The sequence below is a fragment of the Chanodichthys erythropterus genome, chromosome 20 (assembly GCF_024489055.1).
Source record: "Chanodichthys erythropterus isolate Z2021 chromosome 20, ASM2448905v1, whole genome shotgun sequence".
NCBI lineage: Eukaryota > Metazoa > Chordata > Actinopteri > Cypriniformes > Xenocyprididae > Chanodichthys > Chanodichthys erythropterus.
In genome coordinates this window covers 30,178,401-30,200,905 of record NC_090240.1, presented here as the reverse complement: position 1 = coordinate 30,200,905, position 22,505 = coordinate 30,178,401, and the positions used below count along the sequence as shown (strand labels likewise).

Below are 22,505 nucleotides of genomic sequence, written 5' to 3'. Positions count from 1 at the left end.
AGAGAGAGAGAGAGAGTTCTGTAGAGGAGAGCGACTTTAGGTCTCGTCTTGTCTTTTATACACCCATCTTCACTCCTTCATTTGATTTCCTCTTTTTCCTCTTTTCCACCAAATTTGTGCTGGTGTCAGAGCAAAATCTGTGAGCCGTCTTGTGTTTACACTGACTTAACTGACTACGTATCGCTCCCACAAACATGCATACTGTTCTTTGATTATGAGTATTAAAGGGTGAGTTTACCCCCCAAAAAAATTGTGTTTCCATTTTTTCACCCTCATGTCATTCCAAACCTGAGGTATGTTTCTGGTACAAAGACGTAATCTGCTGCTTTACCATAGTACGATGCATCGTTGAAGAAATCAACCATATTGTCGCAAATTTGTTGTTCAACTTTTTTAATGATGTCATGAGGGTGGTGGAGTTATAACTTCTTTTAATGAACTAGTGTTGTCAAAAGTACTGACTTCGACACCAAGTCGGTACTGAAATTTTAAAAACGTGATGCTTTGAGCGCTGTTGAGCGGATTCGTAAACACCTCTGATTGGCCATTGTGTTCATGCGCTCAACATATACAGTCAAACCAAAAATTATTCAGACATTTTTGATATATTTTTAACAGTGGGTGCAGAACACTATAGTGAGGATAGCAAAATAAAGTAAACTGTGACATATTATACCCAAAAATTCTTCATAAAGTGGACTTCCAGTAAAACTGATCAAAAATTGGAACCAAAAATTATTCAAACACTTTGACCCGACCATGTTTAGCTTAAGTGTTATCTGACGTAATTAAGATTATTTTTTCTGACACAGTTTAACTCTGAGATCTTGTCATATTTTATTACCATTTTTTTAAACTATAGTGAATAAACTGTATTAATGAATGAAATGCTGTATTAATGAATGTGAAATTTTGGTTTTTGGCATCAATCAGGTATATCTGGTCCGTGATAGACGCCTGCTTTCAAACGCTCCCATGTGTATCTGTGTAAGCGCTCAGTGTTTTTAAAGCGGTGATCATTGTAACCAATCACAGACATATCTGTTGAGCGCATGAACACAATGGCCAATCATAGGTGCTTACGAATCCGCTCAACAGCGCTCAAAGCATCACATTTTTAAAATTTCAGTACTGACTTGGTAAGTCGGTACTTTTGACAACACAATATGAAACCGTTTGAGACTAAATTAATGCTAGATTTTTTTTGCTATAAATTATGGACATGGCATCTGAGGACTAATTCAAATTTTTCTCAGCTATTTTCCTTTATTTCCAGATTCAAACATAGGCTCGTTCTTACGTAGAGCATGTACACACATGCGCACTCTTCAAAAATGATGCTTTAAATCACTTGACAAACTAAAAAGATGTAAAAGACATAAATGTCAGCTTGATTATTTTGCTCAAGATAAGGATTTATTAAGTCATGCAAACAAGAACCTAAGCTTCTAACCACAGGTCGAGAGCTGTCTATTAAATTATTTTCTAACACAATAAATTAATGTAAATTTATATAACTAGAAATGTTACAAATGTATATGTAGAAATGAGCATTAATCAACATTAATAAATGCTGTAAAAGTATTGTTTAATGTTCGGCATTGTGTTAACTAATGTTATCATATACAAAATTATTATAGTGTTTTTTTTTTTATCTGCATCTTTATTATCCCAAAATAAAAATGGATAGAAACCTGACTGATATTATTCTGTAACTCCTGATAAAAGAGACCAATTGCACATCCATGTACGTCCATTTTCATGCAATTTCTGTGATGCATTCTGCATTGTTTCCAGTTCTGCAATAAGCCAATTTTATCTACAGTAGCTAGTTAGCATATATAGCTGAGCTTTTGTCAAATTTGCAAAATAAAAATAAATGGATAGAAACGCGACTTGTGATATATACATCACAGCGATGCATCAGGATATAATATTTAGATCGCAAGTAAAACTGTGAAAAAAGTGAATCTGCTGCATCGGTTTGAAACTCACTTTTGTTCAGTACTGCACCTCTTCTACAGACACACTTTGAGACAATGCATGGCTATCTGAATACATCTGCAGGCAACTGAATGGATGGCTATAGGAACAAAATCAGATAATAAGTTCCTCCTCCTTCAGTATCAACTTGCTAATGTCACTGATGTTCTTCCTTCTCAGCACATTTCATCCTAAGCTGTATATCCTTTGTTTACTCAATCGATCGAGTCAGGACTGCCCGCTTCCCTCTGCGTCCCAACACACTGCCGTGCTTTATTAACCCGTCTCTCTATTGTCTTAAGCAGAGAGACAAAGGATCGAATTGATCAATCTCAGGCAAACACAATCAGCTCCCCCTCCCTAATCATACAACGCCAGCCATCTGCCCGCTGTGAGCCTGGGATTCCACCTGCCAGCTGTTGCCTCCAATCTACCTGGTATGCGACTGACCTCAACGACCAGCGCTAAGGAACGTCGCTTGCGATATTATTCTGTAACACCCCAATAAAAATGACCAATTTCGCATCCATGTACGTTAATTTTCATGCCAATTCTGCAATATGCCAATATTATATACAGAAGCTAACCAGCATAGCTGAGGTTTTGTCGAATTTGCAAAAAACACTTGAAAGCATCAGTAAGAATGTAAATATATTGAACAAATATTTTGTAAATAAAACTAATATTTGATCAAAAAATTGTTATATGGTAGCAATATGCAATTTTGAATTGAGTTTGAAACATTTTTAAATATATGTATACATTAAAATTTTGGTATAGACAAGAGTTTTTCCCTGCAACATACTGTACAGTGGTCCCAAATATTATTATGAAGTCTTAAAAGTATCTGAATGTCAATGCATTGGAAAATTATTTTGAAGAAAGGTAATACAACCACATTATTTTACGCCAAACATTTCCCAAAAATATGTTTTAAATTATAAAACAATAATGTTCAACAAGTATTTACAGGCTATCAGCAAGGAAATTACTTAATGAATGAACAAATAAATAAATAAAATCTTGACAAAATTTCATTAAAATTACATTCAAAAATGGCTCAAAAAGTAAATAAAGTTCATTGCTAACTATTTTTTTATCTAATGTATTGATATTCAGATATTTTTAAGTGTGTCTTCAATGTTCAAACACATTTTGAAGGGATTTAGAGCACCAACTCAGAACTTTAATGTTAGCAAAACGTAACCCGATTATGTAACATGTTACAGGGTTATGTAACACTGCCGGCTCATGGCAAAGAAAACAGTTCAAATCCTTTTGAATTCAACAAAATCGTTATTCACTGTCATAATTAATCATTCAGATGGGAAAAATTTCTTTGGCGTGAATGAAAAGAACTGCAGGGGCTTTGGTGGGTGATTCATATCTGACCTGCCGTCTGGCACCTCAGCCAAACCGTTTGAACACAAAAGTTCTTGGAATGTTCCGGGACCGATTTAGCCGAAGCCTATTGACGAACAGTCATTTAATCTGTAAGGAGTGACTCTGTGAATGACTAAAACAATAGTGACTCTTGATCTATGCCAAAGCCTGTCATTCTAAACATGCTCCTACTTCTGGTAATGGAACTCTCACGCAGGGCTACACAGCACTCATGCTAAAATCACTGCAAGCTAAGTAACTGATAATTGCTGGCATTTAATGGTGTAATTGCAGTGGGATCTTAACACGGCTGTAATTGCGGCTCTCATTAGGACTGACAGGCTGTCTGAATACCCAGCAGCACAGAACCAATCCCGGCATGGTTCCGTCACAGGCATAAACCGCAGATGACCAAGGAAATGTAAGGGACTTTGGAAAATCACAATCCTCTAAACTATCTTAGAGAGTTTCAACTGATGACCTACTGTTATCCATGATTGTTCAAGAACAACATGTTATAGAATCATACTTATTTTGGGATATATTTAGCAAATTAACTGTGGTTCAAATAAGTTAACAACTTTCTAATTGATTCTTTGGAGAACAAAAGGAGAAATTTTAAGACTGTTTTTTTTCCCATGCAATTATAGGGCACAAAAAGGACAAAAGTGCCATAAAAGTGGTTCAAATGACTTCAAATGCTCTATATTAAGTTTTCTGAAGTCATGCAAGGAACAGAGAAAACTTTAAGGCATGGAGCAAAAAAAAAAAAAACAAAAAAAAAAAACCTCTAATCATGTTCACAAGAGAAGTGGCAATGTCCAACTGAATCAATACATGAATGAATTATTGTTTGAGTCAGATCTTTTCAATGAATCAGTTGTAGCATTCTGGTTTGGTTCTTGAGTTCAACTTGATGATTCAATGGTCTGGTTACAGTGAAAACCAACTTAAATTTCAGTCTTTCCATTACACAAAGCTATCTTCAGAAGACATTTAGCAAAGGATTCATATGGACAACTTTTGTGATCGTTTTATTGTGCTTTTGAGTCAATTTATGAAACTCATAAGCTCCAGTACATGTAACGTAAATGCATGGAAAAAAAGATAGCACACCCTACAAAATTTCTCATTTAGTATTTCAGAGTGGAAAGAATGACATAAGGCTAGTTTTTCATTTTAAGTAAACTTTACATTTGAGAAACTCATTCAGAACATTCAGAAACCGCTAATGCATCTGTAATGCTTGCAAAAGTAGAAGAGAACAGGTTTCTTATCAGCCAGCTGTTTTTCGCTCTCGTTGACTGTTAAAGTTAACATCACTCTGGCTGATGCTTCCAGCTAGCAGAGACAGAGGAATAGCTTCTCATCAGCGATGCGCCAATCGCTGTTGATTTGAAACGGCTGCGACAGCAAACAGTCGATAAAGTCTTTAGCGAGACAGCTCTGTGCAAACTCTTAGCCGTGTAATTAGCTCAGTAACACCAGGAATCTCAACACAAAAGAGAAAGAGGCTGCGTCCTGTAACGGCCATCAATAAGGCATGGCGAGAAGTGTCATGGTGCCATCAAATACCCGAGTTTCCTCTCTCTGCCACTAATGACTGCCTTTGCAAAGCAGTCTGTTAAAACGATAACAAGTGGCACGTGTTTCATCAGGCCCTAATGGTCTACCATTGCCTGCCCAGTGCCTGATGGGATTTTTGACAGGCAGACAAAATGTTGATTGGCCAGAAGGTAATGAGAGGGAAGGCTTGTGTCAGCAGTGCTGTAAGAAAATGGCCAGCTATTTGGACTAACGTTTCTCCACCAATAATGACCCTTAAACAACTCACAGAGATGTGACAATTTAAGGGGGTCACGGCTTGTCAGAATGACTTTCGGTCCATTTGCCTGCGGTGCAGGGCCACTGGCCCATGTGATCATAAAATACACACGACACTCTCTACAGTATGTTTGGCTAGAAATTCTTTCCAATGGAAAGAAAAATCCCCAATGGGATCCCATTAGCATCTCAATTGCTTCTCCTAGTCAGAAATGCAATCAAATGAAGAGTAAATTAAAGCTTTGAAATTAAAGTCTCCTATGCCAATACTCCCATGTATCTCCCTTCCTAAAGTCTGCAATCAAAAGTCAGAAATCTCAATATGAACTCAAACGGTTCTCTTCAAATTCATAGAATTCAATATTGTGTTTTTGACCAGCCCAAGAAATAAATAAATAAATAAATAAATAAATAAGTCGTTTTTTTGGATTTAAAGGGATAGTTTGATGGAATTTTCATTTTTGGGTGAACTATCCCTTTAAATAGGCAAATGGATTTAAATAGTTCTTTTCATTTCTTAAACAACCATGTAGGAACACACATCATGGCCGTATTCCAGGATGACAATTTCAAGATTCATCAAACTGTGAAAGAATGGTTGGGAGGGAGCATGAAGAATCATTTTGAAATTGAAATTCATTGAAAGTCTTTGGGATGTGCTGGAGTAGACTTTACAGAGACTTTCACCTCTTGCATTGTCAATACAAGATCTTGACCAAAAATCGATGCACCTCATAATTGGAAATAAATGTTGTGATGTTATTTCCATCAAGCGGTGCATCAATTTTTGGTCTTCCTACATGGTTGTTTAAGAAATGAAAAGCTACACACTCCATCAATTAGGGTTAGAAGTACTGATGCCAAACATGTAACATGCTAAAAACATAATAATCACAGCAATAATGATCCAGTCATAGACTCTTAGGGCACATGCGTTATGCTCCCGCTTATAGGCACATATTACTAACGCCCTAAAAATTTAGACCAGGTTTTTGTTGGTCAATGGCGCAGCTGTATTAAGTTAAAATAGCAATGTGCCAACAATGCGCCTGAACACACCTGATTTTCAGACCAGCACGCCCATGGAACAGATTAGCGCGAATGCATTTGCTATTTAAAAAATGTGGCATTGAATGTGAAAATAACTGCATTGGACTGAAACTAGCAAAAAAAAAAAAAAAAAATTTGACTTGTGTCGCATTTCACTGGGTGTATGATAGGGCCCTCAAGATCCAAACAGTGACTTTTGTTGTGTGACTTTGAAGAGAAATGTTTAAAGAATAAATAGTTTAGGGTCAAAACTGATGCTGCTTAATATTTTAGTTGCTGCTTATGTTTTTTTACGATTATTTTTATGAATAGTGAACAAAACAGCATTTATTTGAAATAAAAACTTTTGTAACACTATAAATGTCTTTATTTTTGATCAATTCAATGTGCCCTTGATGAATTAAAGTAATTTCTTTAAAAAAAAATTCTTACTGACTCCAAACCTTTGAACAGTATGTATAAATATATATATAAAATTTGTTTCTACTGTTATTTCTTCTAAGGAAGAAAAAAAAATGGTTGGCTTTCTAAATCTGATTAAACCAACTAACAAATTGCAATCAATCATAGGCTGGTTTAAGCTGCTTCTTTTTTCTCAGAAACCCTAACCCATAGCTGATAACTCCATTACTACATCTGAGCTATGAGAAAGTAACCTCTAGGGAGGAAAAAAAAAGAAAACAACCCAAAATACCAAACATTAAGGATTTCACTTACCATGGTCTTCTGACACTGTATGCTAGTGCTGTTGAAGCGCAGTGCAGTGACACTGTACTCTTTCCCCTGGATATAGAAGATACACTCGTAGTTCCTCTGGCCAGACTGGGGCTGCGGAAGGTTCCGGGCCAACAGAGTGATGGGCTTCATGACACCAACAGGGATGTAAATTTGAGTGGATGGCAAGATCTGAGGACATTCCTGCAAAATGAAAAAAGAAAATTTTCTTCAGAAAATGACATACATATATATATATATACACATATATATACATATACATATATACATATATACATATACATATATACATATACATATATACATATACATATATATATATATATATAAAACATGTGAGTGAAGAGACTCTCAAAACTCTCTGATATTATGGTCTACAGGGTTTATTCACACATTTGATCATCTGTGAGATGAAAATCATACCTCTGATCACTTTGAGGGTTTATTCATGTTTGTAGCATACACAATAGATTATACAAAACTTAAAGCACTTATGTGTTTAGAGGTATGAAAGATGTATTTCACACACACACACACACATATACATCATATGAGACTGCTATACAAGAAACATAATGACTTGCTATTATAATTTTGATTGATTCAAATAATAGCACTGAGGTGCATCTAAAGAAGATCAAAAACACTTTTGATCTTACTACTTGAGTAAATGTGGCCATTCTGACATGGCAGCCCCTTCAGTGATGTTGCTAAATCGAGAGAGCGAAGGCGAGGATATGAAGGATGCGAGGAGGACTTCAAGGCCATCGCCACCGTTGTCATGCCAACAGATTGGAAAACCAGGGCACAGAGCATGCAATTAAGCTTTTTGAGGGCGTGTGCCATTTTAAAGACTTGGCATCAGCACCCGAGTTATGATGCCAACTGTGCACTTTAACTAGGCAGCAGCATAACCATAGGCATGAGATCTTACCCAGCAAGACCTCTCCTCAAGAAACATATTATGAATCTTCAGATGTAGATACTCCAGTATTTCGCAAAAAGTGCATTTATATGAATGAAAAACAATCTGCTTTAAAAAAAATTTTTTCACAGACACATTTCATGTGCAACACATAAAACCCAAACAAAAAACTGAAGCACTACATGATGGCAGGATACAACCAGATCAAAGCATCTGCCTTTTTATTGATGCTTTGATGCAGTAGAAAGAAAAAAAAACTTGTGGTACCATGATGCATCAGTTGGTAGAGTGAATCTCACAAAACATGAGAACATGTTTATGTCATATTTCAATAAATAATATATCATTATAGATACAATTAATAATTTATGATCATTATTAATTTATTAAAAAAAAATGCTTAAAATATAACAATTTTATAGGAAAACCATCTTGCAATCACCTAAATTTTTATGACAAATGGGCTCAGTTTCATTGTTTTATATATATAGTAAATGTGACCTGTGATGCATCCAGCAATTTATGGTACGGAATGATTATCATATTCATGTATCATATTATTTGCATGGTACTTACATTGTATTCCAATACATGCCCCAAAAAACATTTGCAGGTAATGTATGAAAGATGCATCACAGTGTAGATCCTACCCCGACCTATGCAATCAGAGCCTGATAAAGCGTCTGAACTTGTTACCCTCATTTCCTATTTACCCTGCCTGTGGTTCTAATTGAATGGGAGGAGTACGGAACACCAGCGGCGTTATTAAAATCTACCGGAGATATGAGCTAGCGCTGCCACGGCGAGGGCTCTGTAAACAAACCTGATGGGAAAGCCACATGTGGATCGGTGACTCTGCAGAGTTCCATTGGGCTGCTGGTTTAATTGCCTCGGGCGGCAGTCTCCTTATTAATACTGTGCTGTGCTCTCGATTCGGTTGTGACTGAATAAATAGACTGTGATGCAGTCCCCCCCCCCACCCACCACCCTCAATGGAGCGAGCCTGTGTTAGTGTTCAATTACTGTGTGGTACACAAAGGTGAGGGTTTCACTGCTAATGAAAAGGTGCAATTTGTTCAGAGTCAATAAAGGCCTGTATGCTGAGCACAGAGAGCCCTTATCAGTTTCCCAAGAACGCAGCACGCAAACCCAAAACTATATCACTGCTAAAGGTTTAAAAGGAAATGTGTTTACGCAGCTTGTAATAGTCGGTTACAGGCAGCATGATGGTTGAATGCTAAATACTTGTGTTTTCAAAGGCTGAATTCTAAGCACATGCTTAAAAAACATGGCATTACCATATTACCATGTTACAAACAACTGGCTGAATCTCATGAATACAAGTTCAGGACTCATATGTATTTTAGATATACTCTATACTGTGTTTTGACATTAATTTGCATCGTTATATATAAATATGCGATTAATGACTTGTACGCGTTATTGACAGTACAGTTGTACATTATGATTGCTACAAAAAAATTGTGGTAGAAGTATATTGCATAATAAAGAGCCACTCAGTATATTCGATTCTGCTTTATTTACCATCATATTAGTGTCCAAGGGACATACAATTGGGCATATCTTCAAAGACAAATGCTTTGGCATCATTAGTTCATCATTAGTTCTGCTATCCCTTCACACTCAGCTTGTTTGTAAGTTTGTTTTTTCAATAAACTGCCATGAAATCTAATTACCCTGATTAGTTTGGCTTCGTTCCGAAAATAATCTGCAAACGTGACACAATGTCATTTAACAAAGTCTATTCTGCGTAAGGCAAAGGGGAGAAATGATAAGAGCGACTGAGAACCAATCAGAGGAGAGCGAGAGCTGGTATCGGTCATGCTAAACCACCTGACTGGTGCTGCGAGATGCTTTGCTTGTGGCTCTGCCATTCGTTTCGGCAATCAAAACACACAGGTGGAAAACAGATAGCCGTAAACTACACATTTAATGAAACGCTCCAACCATCTGATAAGGAAGAAATGCCTTTTAGAAGAGATGTGAGTCCACCCCCACGGAAAAATGGAAATCTGTGTTTGAAATGAGAAAGGAAAAGGAAAGGAGAGGAAAAAGGAATGAAAGAAAGGAGATGAAAAAGCTGAATGTAAAGTGTATTTTTCCAGTAAACAGAAACGTTTACAAAAAAGTAAGAATGGTATTTTTAAAGTACTTTGGAGCACCATGTCAATATCATGGTACATTAATATGGTAATCTCAATGTATTATAGAATTTCCATCAGATATCATCACCGTTGTACCGCAATAGTACTTTTTATAAGAGTAATCAGACTGTAAGAAAGCACAACTGCTAAAGCAAAATGGAAAAAAAGAGCAAACGTGGGAAACTATTTTATTAAGTACCCTGACAGGTGTCAAAACAGGGTTGAAAGAGCAGATCAGATGGCACACTTGCTGAGCACAATGGAATAATGGTGTACCGCTGGGATTCTTTTGAAGTGTTTCACGTTTTCTTCTTCTTACTGCCTTTATTTGCTTTGAAATGACTGCGGCTCCGGTGAGCCGGGAATCCAGGTTATCATGCAGTGTGCGCCCCCACAGAGCTGAATCACATAGTGGGAATGAGCTCGGAGCAAACTCACATGTTCAAGTTAGAAAACTCCAAATACATCTGATGGATGCTGAAGCATTCCACTGAACTTTCTGGTGCAATATTTAACACGGTACTATACTGCATTAAAAATGCATGCATGGAAAGCTAGAAAACTCCAGGATAAGGTTATCTCTGAGAATTAGCCAAGTTAATAGTATGATATTAGTTCATAACCAAAAGATAAAATAATTATAATAATAAGAAGAATAAAAATATATATATATATATATATATATTTTTATAAATAAAATAAATAAATAAATAAAACTCAAAATTAACTAATAATTTTAATAATAATAATTTTATTGTATACTTTGGTTACAAACGAATAATATTAACTTGGCTAATTCTCAGAGAAAATAAAAATAAAAATATTTTAATAAAATAAAATGTGATTTGGCTACATAATTTACATAATCATGTAATTTGAGTAACATTTCACATTGACCTCCTCAGAAGCTGACGTTTGGTATGAAATGGACATGGAAATGCAGAGAGATGCAGTATAGTATTGTTGGGAAGCCGTGCTGAGGGAAAGAGGAGGGCTGTTTTTTGGCTCGGGTATCTGGCAGCACTGCTCTGCTAGTCGGCTGTTTGTTTTGCTCAACTTCTGCCTCTAGCAGTGCTCCTGCAAGCAAAACATGATATCTGCTGCTCTTTTCTTCCTCGTTCCCTCACATTCTCTACTTTTCTCTCTCGGTCTGAAAGAACCTGTGGGGTGATGCAGAGACGGTGCTCATGGAGCATTAAGCAAAGCAAAGCCCACACTGCAAACACAGCCCACTTCTGTGGACCATCCACATTCTCTAGCTTCTGATTTGGAAATGGATTTAAATCGCACAGGAACAGATTTTGTGGTTGAAACATTAAAGATGAATGTTCTACACTTACAAAAAAGGCACAAATATACTAAAAAGTAACATTTTTAGCACAAATATATATTGTTCAAATATATATCATAGAATATATACACCGATCAGGCATAACATTATGACCACCTTCCTAATATTGTGTCCCCTTTTGCTGCCAAAACAGCCCTGACCCGTCGACGCATGGACTCCACTAGACCCCTGAAGGTGTGCTGTGGTATCTGACACCAAGATGTTAGCAGCAGATCCTTTAAGTCCAGTAAGTTGTGAGGTGGAGCCTCCATGGATCGGACTGTTTGTTCAGCACATCCCACAGATGCTCCATTGGATTGAGATCTGGGGAATTTGGAGGCCAAATCAACACCTCAAACTCGTTGTTGTGCTCCTCAAACCATTCCTGAACCATTTTTGCTTTGTGGCAGGAGCATTATCCTGCTGAAAGAGGCCACAGAAATCAGGGAATACTTTTTCCATGAAAGGGTTTACAAAGCTTAGGTAGGTGGTACGTGTCAAAGTAACATCCACATGGATGGCGGGACCCAAGGTTTCCCAGCAGAACACTGCCCAAAACATCACACTGCCTCTGCTGGCTTGCCCTCTTCCCATAATGCATCCTGGTGCCATGTGTTCCTCAGGTAAGCGGCACACACGGCCATCCACATGATGTAAAAGAAAACGTGATTCATCAGACCAGGCCACCTTCTTCCATTGCTCCAGTTCTGATGCTCATGTGTCCACTGTTGGTATTTTCGGTGGTGGACAGGGGTCAGCATGGGCACCCTGACTGGTCTGTGTCTATGCAGCCCCATACGCAACAAACTGATGCACTGTGTATTCTGACACCTTTCTATCAGAACCAGCATTAACTTCTTGAGCCATTTGAGCTACAGTAGCTCGTCTGTTGGATCGGACCACACGGGCCAGCCTTCGCTCTCCACGTGCATCAATGAGTCTTGGCCGTCCATGACCCTGTCGCCGGTTCATCACTGTTCCTTCCTTGGACCACTTTTGATAGATACTGACCACTGCGGACCGGGAACACCCCACAAGAGCAGCAGTTTTGGAGATGCTCTGACCCAGTCGTCTAGCCATCACATTTTGGCCCTTTTCAAACTCGCTCAAATCCTCACGCTTGCCCATTTTTCCTGCTTCTAACACATCAACTTTGAGGACAAAATGTTCACTTGCTGCCTAATATATCCCACCCACTAACAGGTGCCGTGATGAAGAGATAATCAGTGTTATTCACTTCACCTGTCAGTGGTCATAATGTTATGCCTGATCGTTGTATAAATTACCATGGTACATGAATTTCAGTACCATTCTGAGTCAACTAAAGTGGTGCTATTGTTCTTACCATCTTAAAAGTTCAGAGGTTCATTACAGTTATACCATCACGGCCATTGTTAGGATAGTAGAAACAACAGCACTGCTTTAGCCGGTTGTTTATGAAGTATCTAAACGTCTATCTACTAAACGACTTTGACAAGCCTGTTATTATTTCTAACCAGTTACTATCAACAATTTAAGGCCAGCATCACCAAAAAAATTTTAAATCCTAGTAGCATTTTAATTACATATTTTGGCAAGACTCATCAGGGTAACAGATGAGGAACTGAGCTGCCATCTAATTAGGCAGTCTGGAGCTCGTTGACTAGTAAGGGCCAAACGGTGAGGGGAAAACAACTCATGGATCCATCCACTCTAAGAGGAGCCTGTTGTCGAATGAAAGGGACTTTGAAGTCTAAAAGGGCTTAAGAGTGTCCGCCCACATGGGGCTGGAAAATAGAGCGCCACTCAAAACTTAGTAAGATGTGGCATAATACAAACCAAAAATGGAGACCTGTTACTCATAGTAATATAGTTTATATTAGAAGTTTCCATATGGCTATTAGGGAAATGCAAATTGCAAGGGAAATGCAAGTCTCAAGGAATAGACTAGCTTTGGGTTCACCTGCTTTTGACTGAACACTTTTCATATTAAAATAGAAATGATTGTAGTTTTGCTCAAAAAACAGTGCAAGAGATGACATGGATGAAGCGATGACTCTTTAAAGAAAATGTTTTTTTAAGAAAAAAAAGCTACTTCTTTGAGATTTCAGAAGGCTAATTGCATCGTCACTGCTAAAAATATGAAAAAGACGTCCATCTGAATGTGCATGGATGAAGCAATAATGCTTTAAAGGAAACAAACAAACAAAAAAACAATACAGCACAACACTGGTTGTTTGATTGTTGTTGAATGAGTAGTAAACAAGTTGACTATCGCGACCCATCCTAAATGATAACTTTCACATTTTTGCTAATTGCTAATGGGGAAGTTTGCATAATACAACACAACTGTCTATGTATGAAGCAACAATGCTAAAAAAAAAATGAAATTAACAAAGATGCCACTTCTCTGACATGCAAACATGCTAACAGCTAAAGCATAACATGCTTCCAGCAAACTAAATATAACACCACCACTAAAAAAATATATGAACATTTAAAAAACAACAAAAAAACAAAATTACCAGCAAAAATCTATATAAACTAGGTTGGTTGTTGGATGACTAGTAAACAAGTTGACCATTGTGACCCATCACAACTGCTATTACTAATTGGAAAACAAAAAAACAAAAAAGGCAATTAATGTAAAGATGCAACTTCTTTGAGATTGTCTGGCTATGCTAACATGCCAAAAGTTCAAAAAATACATCTATACCCAGTTTGTCTAAGACACGCTGAACTCCTGAGTGCTCTGATTGGCCAGCAGAAATGTGTGTAGGAAATGTAACACACCTTACCATAATCACAAGATTCAGCTTCCAAGACTTCTAAAGCATTTGTAAACATAGTTAATAATAATGTTGTCGTGTTTGGAAAATGTGGATGGCAAAGCCGATCAAGCAGATCAATATGAACCAACTTGGCTTGAGCAGATCATTTCACAGTGGAAAGTTGTCTTTGTATATAGCCGGCGTTGTACTTTCCCAGGTTCAGGAAGCTGTCCTGTGTAAAATGCACTGTGCACAAGCAAACGTTTGGGCTGTACTGCTGAGGAACTGCTTTATAAATAAATCTTAACCTTTGATTAACCTCTAAAAGCAAAAGCAGTTTTTATTTCGCAAATAAACATACAGCATCTCCAAAACGACAACAATTTTACATTCTGAGCAAATAAAGTAAAATAATACAATTAAAAAAAAAAATTAAGAACCCAGTGAGTAGCACTGGACTGATTTAAAACAGCATGAGAAACGTGGTCCTGGCCCCGTATCCTTGGGCACCACCCAAGACATTGCGAGTTCTCCGCCATCTCCTTGACTTTTGAATGTAAAATTCATCTTCGGTCTCCATTAGGCAGACAGACGCTGAGGCATCTGGAAATTAAGATTTAATACACTTTGAATAATTAAAGCCACAGATCAGTGGCAGCCTTAGATCCCTCCGAGAGGCCCAGTGCCAGAGAGAACGGGAACTGCGGGGCTTTGAGCTCTACTTGCAACACAGCGGGATGGACCGGCATCAAACAACAAAGGTGAGGGTGCATAGCGGGGTCCCCGTTTCTGCTAATTGCCTTTCTGATTAATTGATTAATTACAGTGAACCCTCATCGTTGTTATCCCGAGAGGATGAGGCGTTGGATAGGATGAAGGTGGCATTTGATATGGAGTCGCTCAAGGAACTGAAGTGACATGAGGTGAGGCATGCGTTCTTGGCACGGCCACTGGAATACTGATCCAGAGACCGGCTTCTCAGAGCTCCATCCTCGGCTGTTTGTAGTGCAGTGCTGTCACAGCCAGTGCCTGGGATCAGAGGCACGGGAGACAGGAATTTGCAGAGTATTTGAGGGAGCTGGGCAGAGATTTGAGAGAGTGTGTGAGAGAGACGGAGAGCGAAGGATGAAGAAACACCTGACAGCCAAACGGGACAGACAGTAAATCAGAGCTGGATGGAATTTGGATGCCAGAAGTGGAAGCTGCTCTCCACATGCAATAAGAAACAAAGACCAGATCGAACCTGAGCAAGCGCAATTCAGTTTAGTGCCAAAGGTGGGTGAGAAATATGAGGCCGGCCCTGAAGGCCATTTATGAATTGAATATAATGATTGAAATTATTCAAGTTCTATAAAAGACATGTGAAAAACTTCGAGACATGTCCAGGTCACATTTCATCCCAAAATGTATATTATATATATATATATTATATATATATATATATATATATATATATATATATATATATATATATATATATATATATATATATATATATATATATTATATATATATATTATATATATATATTATATATATATATTATATATATATATATATATATATATATATATATATATATATATATATATATATATATATATATATATATATATCTTTTTGACTATTGTTTTTTTTCCAAGATTATTTTCATGACAATTAATTGCATTTAGTCTTAAAATCTCCATTAAGAATAATGACAATAAAAACAAACAAAAAATATGATAATTTGATTAGATTCTCATTACTGTAAAACAGCACAAATCTGCATAAATATCATTATTTTGTGTTACAATAATGAGAATAGGGTTATTTATTTTTGCATTACAGTAATATAAATGTGCAGAATTGTCATAGTCAAATAATGCCACAATCCAGAAGTCTTTATTGTGCTGAAAGAGGCTTCATTTTCTTAAAATATATTATATATAAACTACTATATATTCATATTACTGGATAAATAATACAATATAGAAATGGGATTAAAGATGCTATTCAACCAGTTACTTTTAAAAACATTCACAAATCAACTTTTCAGTGTACAATGTCCAGACTCAATCTCAATTTCTATTATTTTAGCAGTTTGAAATCCCTTTCAAGCTCTATGGACCAATCACAGACATTATGAAGGATCTAAAAAGGTAATTATGAGCTCTCGTAACAAACTGAAGTGAGATCTAATTGTATTCTCATTTTTAATTAAGTCCCTCAAAGTGAAAAGGAAGAAAGTATAAACATGATGGATGTCCTGATAAAAAAAAAATAAAAAAAATTCTCTGATCAACTCAACTGTGCAGTTTCCATATTTGGCAGCAGTATATTAGTTATACGGATTAGAATAGAGGCTGTAAAAGCCTGTGAATATACCCTTCTTTCAAGAAAGACAAAAGAACAACTTTGTTTTTGGTGTCTGTGTAGGCTTTCTTTGAATTATCATCCTGCAGACAACTATATTACAGTCTTATGTAGTCGCACCACGAACTTTTGAAACACTATGGATAAAATATTTGCAGGAAGCCGAGTTATTTTATTACCAAACAACAATGTAGGTACAATAGCTTTGAGCAGAAAGCTTTTAATGCTAACAGCTCCGTATGAATTATGAGAGCTATATACTGTCCTATTTTACACTATGAGTCTTAAAATCACATATGCACCCAGCTGAGGACAAACACCCCCACAACGCTCTGCTTTTTCTGCTATTATCATGGGTGAGATGTCTTTGTTTATAAGAGCAAACACAAGCCAGAGCATTACTGAATCACACAGTTCCCGTGGGAGCATCGAGGAGTTCCTTGGCGATATACCACCCCATGACTTATTTATCAAAACCCCCATTTGTCTCATCGGAGACGCACACTAATGAGTCTCAAATGAGCGAGAGAACGCAGCCGTAACACCAGTTTCATCATCCTTAAAACAAACTCCATTCATTACGCTTATGGACTGGGCGACTCTGTCTCAATAGGGTTGGATGAAAGAGACGTGGGAGAAAACCAAAATATACTAACGCAATGTTGAGTTCCTGAGGTGGGTCATTCAGTCTCTCTGGTCCATTTACGGACAATCAATGTTAGTATACTATGAGCTTGTCAGCATGATAACACATGCTGTATAGGCTGGAAACAGAGCTTCACCATTATTCCAAAAGTGATGCTGAAACTCAGGATACGTTTAAATATTCCAGCTCTGCATGACCTTCCGTGCAAATCTGTGAAATGCCTGGGCACTTTTGGCGCTAGCAAAGGGCAAAACCGCTGCCCAAGTGTGACTAAATGAGCTACTGGCCGACAGCTGGGTTCACAAATAATGAAGGCTGGAACAAATGTGTTAGCGGTGCTGTTTGTTTGTTTATATGTATGTTTGTTTATTTCTCCTTGTGGATTCCTCAAGTGTGGCTTACTGAAGCAATTTTCCGCCTGGTCAGATTTAATGTGTTCCTCTGTTTATCCGCTGTCAGGCAAATGTTGATTTATATACATTTGATTTGCAAATGTGACTCATTACGTTCGGTGACTGAACGGTTTATCTTTCATGTCTCCGAGAGGATGTTTGGCTACTTTTTAAGGTATGGTTGCTCACAGACTGAGCTGTAATAAGAGATAAAGTCATTCGGAAGGGGATTGTGGGAACTGTATTTGCAGCCGTATTCGTGGGAACTGTATTGTAAAGAACAACAGACAAATTTGTCTGACAGATAGATAAAACGATAGCTAGAACGATAGCTAGAACGATAGAACAATAGATAAAATGATAGAACAATAGATAGAATGATATAGAACGATCAATAGAATGATAGATAGAACGATAGAACAATAGATAGAATGATAGATAGAACGATAGATAGAACGATAGATAGAACGATCGGTAGAACGATAGAACGTTAGATAGAACGATCAATAGAACGATTGATAGAACGATCGATAGATAGATAGAACGATCGATAGAACGATCGATAGAACGATCGATAGAACGATCGATAGAACGATCGATAGATAGATAGATAGATAGATAGATAGATAGATAGATAGATAGATAGATAGATAGATAGATAGATAGATAGATAGATAGATAGATAGATAGATAGATAGATAGATAGATAGATAGATTTCCACCTGGTCAGATTTAATGTTCCCGTTTACTCACTATCTAATAATAAAAATATGATTGATTGATTGATTGATTGATTGATTGATTGATTGGTTGATTAATTGACTGACTGACTTTATTTGACCAGGAAAACAGTTAAAGTAGAATTGAGGAATGACTACAGGTAGCGCTGGTGTTAACCTTATGTTTATGTTTGCAGTCATCACAAGAATGCCCCTATGATTCAAATAAATGCTGTCTAGGTAGGCACCTCGCTCGCTTTTGAGACCCCACTGCCGAGAATAATGAAAAGCAATCTCTGAAATCTCACTTCAACCACTAGATATTAACCGTCGCTACCTGAAGATACCAGATGTGAAACACCTATCCTTCGCTCCCTACTTCAATTCCACACCTTCGCCCACAAAACCCTGCTACTATCTCACCTTCATCCTCCTCCCAATAAACACCAAATAACCACCAACCTCCATGTCAAGAGCATCTTTTCCAGTGTTTATTAGTTTCTTCACATGTCGTGGCAACTTCAAAATGATCACAATAAAGCGGTTTAGGCAACTGAACCAACAGGAAATCAGAATTCAGGTTATGATGTAATGACATCAGCTAATGTCCAAATCAATCATGCAGCAGCATATCTAGGCAAAATATTAACTGTCAAAGAAAGAATTTTCTAGCAGAAGAATGATACTTAATGAATTTACATTTGCATTTGTTCATTTAGGAGACGCTTTTAACTAGAATGACTTAAAAAAGGAATTTGCTTAATTAAATAAGGTTTTAATGAAAAATTGTGTCCATGAATTGTATAATGCAGTAACCATTTTACAAAATCAATAAAGCTATCAAGGCCATTATACATGATGCATATAGTCAAGGATAAAGGGGTTAAAGACTTTTTGCTGCACATTGCGATGAACAATGTTCTGTAACGGTGACTTTATTCACAACCCACGCAAACATCAACATAAATATAAAGTTAAACTACACATTACTCATAAATATGGCAAAAAAAACAAAAAAGAATGTAAAAATGTCTCTCTCCTTCAAAGCATGAAGAACTGAAGAAAATAGATAAATGAAAGGTCCTATGAATTAAGTCAATATCACACATTTGAATAATTTAATTTATTTTACTTTAACCCCTTAACTGTCACTGTTCCGCGGGAAGCTTGGTGCACTTTTTTTCTTTTTTTTTTTTTTTTATATTTTAGTAATCATCATAAATTAGTTATCATTCAAACGCTTAAAAACTCAAAATTCATTTGGTGAAAACTATTTTGAAAACGGACATTGCATTACCATGGAAACAGTACTTTAAATCCTGTGAGCGGGCTCCTCCCCCGAGTGGACAGTGTCATGTTTCATGTTACAAAATTTATTTTAACTATTTTAAAATAAACATTTTTTTAATCTTGACAAAACACATATTGTCGGAAAGGTCTGAGACTCAAGGTTCCATATTTTGCAACGGTTTTGTGATAGCAGTGATATTGTGACACAAATTTATTAATTTGCTACAGGTGAATGCATTAAAAAATTAAATGGAATATGGAAGTCACCCGGTGGCTTTTTTTTTGGTATAGTGCCTAAACAAAATCTCAGCGGGACTTCAATCTTTGTGTTATCAACTTCAAATTTGGATTAGACATATGGCTTTGACTTAAAGGAACACTCCACTTTTTTTGAAAATAGGCTAATTTTCCAACTCCCCTAGAGTTAAACAGTTGAGTTTTACCGTTTTCGAATCCATTCAGCCGATCTCCGGTTCTGGCGGTACCACTTTTAGCATAGCTTAGCATAGTTCATTGAATCTGATTAGACCGTTAGCATTGCGCTTAAAAATGACCAAAGAGTTTTGATATTTTTCCTATTTAAAACTTGACTCTTCTGTAGTTACATTGTGTACTAAGACCGGCGGAAAATGAAAAGTTGCGATTTTCTAGGCTGATATTGCTAGGAACTATACTCTCATTCCAGCGTAATAATCAAGGAACTTTGCTGCCGTATCATGGCTGCAGCAGGCGCAATGATATTACGCAGCGTCTCTCACAAACGTCTCCATGGTTGCAAGGCACGTTCCCTGTGCAAGCAGGGGCTCACAGGCGCTGCGTAGTATCATTGCGCCTGCTGCAGTTCTTTGATTATTACGCCTGAATAAGAGTATAGTTCCCAGCCATATCAGCCTAGAAAATCACAACTTTTTATTTTCCATCTGTCTTAGTACACGATTTAACTACAGAAGAGTCAAGTTTTAAATAGGAAAAACATCAAAACTCTTTGGTCATTTTTAAGCACGATGCTAACGGTCTAATCAGATTCAATGAACTATGCTAATTTATGCTAGAAGTGGTACCGCCAGAACCGGAGATCGGCTGAATGGATTCGAAAACGGTAAAACTCAACTGTTTAACTCTAGGGGAGTTGGAAATTTAGCCTATTTTCAAAAAAAGTGGAGTGTTCCTTTAATAGCAATTTTAGAGTATTTTGTAAAATATATGTTTTGTATAAAATAAATTATGTTTAGTACAGTAAATCTGTTTTACAGTAAACTTAAACTTCAATAAGTGCTTTCACTTCAGCAATAATCTGCTGAGTGTCTTCTATAAAAGAGAGACCAAACTTAGGTCTGTATTCCAAAGCATTCATGAATTAAAACCATTTAATTTTAGGGGGGTGACAGTTATAAATTACATAATAATAAAAATTATGATGATAATAATAATAATAATTATTATTAGTAGTATTATTAGTATTACCCTATGTATATAATATATACACCTAAAAAAAAATATATATATATATTTTATATATATATATATATATATATATATATATATATATATATATATATATATATATATATATATATATATATATATATATATATATATATATATATATATATATATATATATATATATATATATATATATATATATATATACACACACACACACATACACACAGTGGGTACGGAAAGTATTCAGACCCCCTTAAATTTTTCACTCTTTGTTATATTGCAGCCATTTGTTAAAATCATTTAAGTTCATTTTTTTCCCTCATTAATGTACACACAGCACCCTATATTGACAGAAAAACACAGAATTGTTGACATTTTTGTTTGATTATACTGATTCGGACTTGATTAGGAAAGCCACACACCTGTCTATATAAGACCTTACAGCTCACAGTGCATGTCAAAGCAAATGAGAATCATGAGGTCAAAGGAACTGCCTGAAGAGCTCAGAGACAGAATTGTGGCAAGGCACAGATCTGGCCAAGGTTACAAAAACATTTCTCCTGCACTTAAGGTTCCTAAGAGCACAGTGGCCTCCATAATCCCTAAATGGAAGACATTTGGGACAACCAGAACCCTTCCTAATGCTGGCCGTCCGACCGAACTGAGCTATCAGGGGAGAAGAGCCTTGGTGAGAGAGGTAAAGAAGAACCCAAAGACCGCTGTGGCTGAGCTTCAGAGATGCAGTCGGGAGATGGGAGAAAGTTGTAGAAAGTCAACCATCACTGCAGCCCTCCACCAGTCGGGGCTTTATGACAGAGTGGCCCGACGGAAGCCTCTCCTCAGTGCAAGACAAATGAAGGACAAGACACCATCTTGGAGTTCTTCAGGTTTTTTTTTAGCAAACTCCATGCAGGCTTTCATGTGTCTTGCACTGCGGGGAGGCTTCCGTCAGGCTACTCTCCCATAAAGCCCCGACTGGTGATGGTTGACTTTCTACAACTTTCTCCCATCTCCCGACTGCATCTCTGGATCTCAGCCACATTGATCTTTGGTTTCTTCTTTACCTCTCTCACCAAGGCTCTTCTCCCCCGATAGCTCAGTTTGGCCGGACGGCCAGCTCTAGGAAGGGTTCTGGTCATCCCAAACGTCTTCCATTTAAGGTTTATGGAGGCCACTGTGCTCTTAGGAACCTTAAGTGCAGCAGAATTTTTTTTGTAACCTTGGCCAGATCTGTGCCTTGCCACAATTCTGTCTCTGAGCTCTTCAGGCAGTTCCTTTGACCTCATGATTCTCATTTGCTCTGACATGCACTGTGAGCTGTAAGGTCTTATATAGACAGGTGTGTGGCTTTCCTAATAAAGTTCAATCAGTATAATCAAACACAGCTGGACTCAAATGAAGGTGTAGAACCATCTCAAGGATGATCATAAGAAATGGACAGCACCTGAGTTAAATATATGAGTGTCACAGCAAAGGGTCTGAATACTTAGGACTATGTGATATTTCTGTT

At 37.1% G+C, this 22,505-nt stretch overlaps 1 protein-coding gene across 1 annotated transcript in view; it reads right to left on the bottom strand.

Moving 5' to 3' along the window:
• The window catches only part of plxna1a (plexin A1a), a 245,298-nt gene that overhangs the window by 73,588 nt on the left and 149,205 nt on the right, over positions 1–22,505 (bottom strand). The window contains exon 10 of the mRNA XM_067370392.1: positions 6,958–7,158. Within this exon, the coding sequence (XP_067226493.1) occupies positions 6,958–7,158 (201 nt within the window). The remainder of the gene's footprint in view (positions 1–6,957; positions 7,159–22,505) is intronic.